Source organism: Nicotiana tabacum, chromosome 23 (genome assembly GCF_000715075.1).
Source record: "Nicotiana tabacum cultivar K326 chromosome 23, ASM71507v2, whole genome shotgun sequence".
NCBI lineage: Eukaryota > Viridiplantae > Streptophyta > Magnoliopsida > Solanales > Solanaceae > Nicotiana > Nicotiana tabacum.
Window position 1 is genome coordinate 11336291 of NC_134102.1, and position 6190 is coordinate 11342480.

The window sequence follows — 6190 nt, forward strand, 5'->3', positions numbered from 1 at the left end:
GAGATACTAGATTTTCCTCCTGTAGTTTGTGATTCATGATGTTTCGGATTTTGGGAATGTTGTGTAGTATATTGAGGAATTAATTATTGTACATGCGAAGTGGCATGGTACTCAGTTATAATGTTATTGCTACAGTTAGTTGTTAAATTTATGTTTTTATTTCATTTATTCCGTAAATTGTTAGGCTTACCTAGTCATACAGACTAGGTACCGTCACGACGTCATACAAAGGGAAAATTGGGTCGTGACACGAACCAACTAACTCGGTAAGTCGTAAAAAACTGTAAAGCATAAATTGAGTAGTAAATGGGGGAGAGTGATTATAATACTCAAAACGACCGTCCGGATCGTTACAATTTTACCGGTAAGCAAAAACATCCATAAACGTGATTTTGACATCTCCAATTTTGGTAGAAATAGTATCAGTGTTGGTGGTAATAAGATGAGTGAAATCGACAGGCAAATAAGCGTAAGAACCCTTACAATAAGGCCGACAAACGGCGGGATGGTGGTGGTTGGTGGCAGTATTTTAAAAGGTGTTTTCGGGGGTGAGCGGGGCGATGGTGTGGGGCGAAAGTCTCAAGAGGCATACGCCCAGGGCGTTCCGGGCGTTTGGCGTTTAGGGCATGGGATAATACCGGAGCTAACGTAACAATTTTCCCAATAAGAAAATCCATATGAACAATAAAGAAAATTTAGGTTTTAGCATATCTATAATTTATATCTTCTTTATAATTTAGGTCTCAGCAAGATGCACAGAAAATCTGATCGATTTTTTCTTTTTCATTTTTAATTCTATCTGATAATGAAAATTAATAGACATGGGAAGAGTATCTGAAGGAGCTGGCCGGCCGTGACTCTCTTTAATATTCTACTAAAAGATTCAAATAATTAAAAAGTTAATGCCATATTAACGCCAGCATAAGTTTCTCGCTTACTCTCAAAATTAAAGATTGCAAACGGTCTCTAACTAAAGAGCAACGGTTTTGGAGGCAATATGTTCTTATTAACTTTGGAAAAAACAATTTCTAAATGATACAGAGGAAATTAAATACCCAAATTAAAGACAATTCCCAAAACAAAATATTACAAAAATAAATACAAAACCACCCTAAGACTTGCACAACTTCACCAACGTACTTAAAACAATTAGATACATTTTAAATAAAAATTGAAACTTCAACACAAGGCAAACTTCAAAATCTTGAAATAATAATATCTCAAAGCGTTGGATTTAAACTAAGAGATTGATTTTTTTTTTAAAATCAAGCTCTCTTGGGAAGAGCATAAGATGAGAAAACTGAGGAAACAGCAGCGAAAATGAATCCCAAAAGGCAAAGGCTGGCCGCAGCATTTGCAATGCCCAGAAATTTGTTCAGTGTGTCGTCACCGTTTTGAAGTTGCTTCAAATCATGTGTCATCCCAAAACTTGCTGCTGCTCCCGTTGCAAGGAAGTAGGAGATAAACTGCACACAAAAACTCTGAATCCGTTAGCTTTGGCTCGAATTATTATATATATATATATATATATATATATATATATATATATATATATATATATATATATATATATATATAAAATAGGCAGTAGTGAATGATTTTCTTTACTTGTATATTGTGTTTGTTCTCTTCTTTTCTCTCTTTCATGTTTAACTTGTATATACCGGCATTATGTAAGGAATTTTTACCCAACTAGGTCATATTTACTTGTTATAGGTAACTTGGTTTATTTTAAGATTACAAATCTCATCCCATTCATGGAAGGGTCGTTACCTGTAAATATATTTTAGGTGAGTAGATAATATTTTAAATTATTAGTGTATATAAATTAAACTCTATATTTTCTACTTTTATGGTGAAAAACGGTATTAGGAAAATAATGGACAAAATACAAAATTAGCAGGTCAGTCAAAACTAATTGCATTTGCTAGTCAAAATAAAAAATAAATAAATATATATAATACATCTTGTCGGCTTTTATTCTTGGAGCGGCTAAAAGTATAGAATTACCTTGTCACCATAGAAGTCAAATAGACAGAAACCTTCACCACCAAGGCGATTTCCTGTGGTCACAAGGAAAATTGAGAAAGCACTTTGGAGAAGAGTATATGCCATTCCAATAACCACAGTAGCAATCAGGTATCTGCATATTCTCATAAAAGTTAGTCACAATATCATATCAAAATAAGAAAACTAATTGTACTAACTAGTATATATTGCTTAAATTATACGTAGGTTAATGCATGGTTCAAAGAAGGGTTGTACCTCAAAAGGTGTAATGTAGACAACCTATCCTAAATGTACCACTATATTATATATTGCTTAAAAATTATATATATTAGAGTGAAGTGAGAATTTTATTACCTGTAAGCATAAAAGTCGCTAAACTTAATTTTGACATCCCCAATATTAGTAGGGATAGTATCAGTATTGGTGGCAATCAAGATGAGTGAAATCAACAGGCAAATGAACGTAAGAACCCTAACGATGAGGCCGACAAACGGCGGAATAGTGGTGGTTGGTGGTGGTGCCATTTCCCTTCCGGTGAAGCTAATTCTCCAAATAAATTATTTCAAGTTTTTCGCATAGTAATATACTTGAGATGCGTTTGCATATTCATGTTATATAGAAAAAGATAATGCATAGGTTGTCGAAATGTTGACTTTGTCTTAATTTAGCGAGTCAATGCACAACTCAACACCATTGTGTATTTGATAATTGATATATTCCGGCTTCCACATGTAGAGAGAGTTTACTTTGAAATTTTGGGGGGGGGGGGGGGGTAGGGTCATACATTCCATTTGATTGCTTTAAACTTACCCTAAACGACGCGTAAAATAAAGAAAATAAATTAAGCCTATGTTCGCAACTGGATTTGCAAAAAGAGAGAAAGAGAGAAAACAAAAGGAGAGAGGAATGATGTGTGTGTTTTTGTTGGGGGGGGGGTTGGGGTGGGGTGGGGTGGGGGTGGTTAGACTTGCATTTAAGCAACTTGTTTGTGAATAAATTTTATTAGTTTCACAAACACACTTTACCTCCCAAAACATGCACTAATTGATTTGTCATTAGAACTAAATATATTAAGATAAACAAAAACTAAACTAATCTTTTCGTTTATTGACTATATCTCTTGTTAATCCTTGGCAACGAGTGTTTTACCGTAAAAGTGAGACTTTTCGACACAATTATGAATCAGTTGGACACCAAAGGGGATACTAGGCACCGAATAGAAAATCAAAAGACAAAAAAAAGACTGCATTTCGATATGTAACTACTTAACAATTACTTTTCTATAATGACCCGACTTGTTATTTTAAGAATTTATGCTCCATTCAGCTACATAAGGTCTCGAGTATCATCGTAATATGTATTATGACCCGCGTGTATTATCGAGTTTGGTTTTCGAAAGATTCAAAATTTAATTTAAAGAACAATTCTCATTTTTGAAGCTTAAATGGAAAGAGTTGGCCGCAGAGTTGACTTTTGAGAAAACGATCACGGAATAGAATTTTGATGATTTCAGTAGCTCCTTATGATAATTTTGGACTTAGGAACGTATCCGAATTTTTTTTTTGAAGTCCGTAGTGAAATTTTGCTTGAAATGGCGAAAGTTGAATTTTTGTGAAGTTTGACCGGGGAGTTGACTTTTTGATTTCGGAGTCGCAATTCAGTTCTGAAATTTTTTATAGATCCGTTATGTCATTTATGACTTGTGTGCAAAATTTGAGGTCAATCGGAATTGATTTGATACGTTTCGGCGCAAAATATAGAAGTTGGAAGATTTAAAAAACTCATAATTCGATTCGATGCGCGATTCGTAATTTCGGCGTTGTTTGGCATGGTTTGACGCCTCACTAAGTTCGTATTGTATTTTTGGACATGTTGGTATATTTAGTTAAGGTCCCGAGGGCCTCGGGTGAATTTCGGAAGGTTAACGGAATGGATTTCGGACAAAAGGAGCTGCTGAAATATTTCTGCTGGAGAAGCTGTTTTTGGACAGCAACTGGTGCAATCGTAGAGCTGACTTTGGAAGCTTATATCGCGAAATCTATAAGGAATCTGAAAATGATCAAAACATAAAAGTTGTAGCGCTTTGATTCTAGTTTCCAGAATGATAAATCATTCATCATTCGGATAATTGTACAAAAAGTTACGATCGATTGACTAAAACTGGTACTGCATATTTTGGCTATAGCAGTGTGCATCGCCAGAAATTTCTGCTGCACAGGGCTGACTTTGGGAGCTTATATTTCGCAATTTATAAGGAGTTGCACGATGAGCAAAACATGAAAGTTGTAGCCATTTGTATCTAGTTTGCAGAACTTTAAACCGTTTGGTTGTTGGAGTTGAGTACAAGAAGTTATGGTTGATATACTACAGGCTGTCGAGGAAGAGTTTGATATTTTCAATATAAGCATATAATGACCCAAAGGTCCATTTTTAATTCTAGAGACCGAAATTCGATTTCGAGACTTTTAATATTTTGATAATGAATTATAGGAGTGATCCGGAAAGTTTGGTCTAATTTCATCAAGTCGCGATTGAGTTTTTAGCGCGAAACATGAGTTAATTATTTAACAAGCGAAATTGGTATCACATTGAGCACATGAGCTCCGAATTGAGTTTCTATTGGACGAGTAGGTTCGTATATTTATTTGTGACTCATAGGAACAAGAATCATCGAATTACGAGTTCCACAGGCCTTAAAAATGCCATTCACGAACGTAACAGGGTTCTTGCGAACGCGAAGGCTTACTTGGCCTTCCCTTCACGAACACGTGCACTCCCTCGCGAACGCGAAAGGTAAAGTATACTGACCCCCTACCAGGTTCGTCCTTCATCGCGAACGCGTAGGCCTAGGATCCCATGCTCCGTGAACGCGACCCCTTACCCGCGAACGTGAAGAACATTTTCCATCTCCCCCAAATCCTTCATCGCGAACGCGAGAGCCCTTCCGCGTTCGCGAAATGCACCAACAAGTCTGTAAACATAATACAGACTTGCTCAAACTCTCGAAACCCTTAAATCAACAATGAAATCAAGAATCGCACCCCAAAACCGAATTAAATCAGAATATGAACTTCAAGTTTCCAAATTTCTCTGAATGCGCCGAGTCATACTTAGACTATTTAAAATGACACCAAATTTTGCGTGCAAGTCTTAAATCACCATACGGAACTATTCCCAGCCTTAGAATTTTAAACGGACCTCGATTACTCCAAAACATACTCCAAACTAAAATTAAATAACTTTAAAACCTTCAAAATAGCTAGTTAAGCGCTGAAACGCTCCCGGGTTGTCCAAAACCTGGTCCGAATATATGCCCAAGTCCAATATCATCATACGAACCTATTGGAACCATTAAATCCCGATTCCTAGGTCGTTTACTCAAAATATTATCCGAAGTCAAACTTGGCCTTTTAAAGCCAAACTAAGGAACCAAATGTTTCGATTTCAACCCGAACCCTTCCAAATCCCGAACTAACCATCCCCGCAAGTCATAAAATAGTAAAAGCACATATGGGGAGTCTTATTTAGAAGAACGAGATTCTAGAAGGCAAAATAACCGGTTGAGTCATTACATGTATATCTTATCAATTGAATGCCCTCCACCGTTCTTGGCAATAAATCACTCTTTGAGCTGTTGTATCACAAACAACCTTCCCTATCTCATCTAAGGATCATAAGATGCTTGTGTTTTGCTTCCCTACTTCCCAAAACGGATAAGTTTGGCCCTCGAGCTGTGAAGTGTGTGTTATTGGGATATGCAGCACTTCGGAAAGGATACAAGCTACTTGATCTTGAGCACAATGTGTTTTTTATCAGCAGAGATATAACCTTTTTTGAAGAAGCATTCCCTTTTCAAAATCCAAAAGTGGGGACTGATAAGTCTTTTCAAGATAATTTGGATATGAGATCATTCCATGATCATAATGATGTAGATCATGAGGCTTCTCTTCCTTCTTCATCAGCTCATGCTGCTGAATCATTCTCAAATTCATCTAATGCCTCTTCTTTAGAGAATTCACCAATACTTAACTCCAACCAGGGGCATTCAGAGTCCCTTCCAACTCCTATATCAGCTGCAACTCCTGAGTTACACGAACCATCTATTGATGATGTTACAAGATCAAGCAGGATCTCTGGACCTCCTATTTGGCTTAAGGATTATGTTAGAGCTGGCAAAGCT

General features: G+C 36.5%; 1 protein-coding gene across 1 annotated transcript; it reads right to left on the reverse strand.

Moving 5' to 3' along the window:
- Positions 1 to 1060: 1060 nt before the first annotated feature.
- LOC107799863 (CASP-like protein PIMP1) lies at positions 1061 to 2586 on the reverse strand. Its single transcript, XM_075246362.1, has 3 exons — positions 2365 to 2586; positions 2011 to 2143; positions 1061 to 1466 (listed from the first exon to the last, which is right to left on the reverse strand). Exons 1-3 carry the CDS (start codon positions 2532 to 2534, stop codon positions 1266 to 1268), a joined length of 504 nt encoding a protein of 167 aa, XP_075102463.1. The 5' UTR covers positions 2535 to 2586; the 3' UTR covers positions 1061 to 1265.
- Positions 2587 to 6190: the final 3604 nt, after the last annotated feature.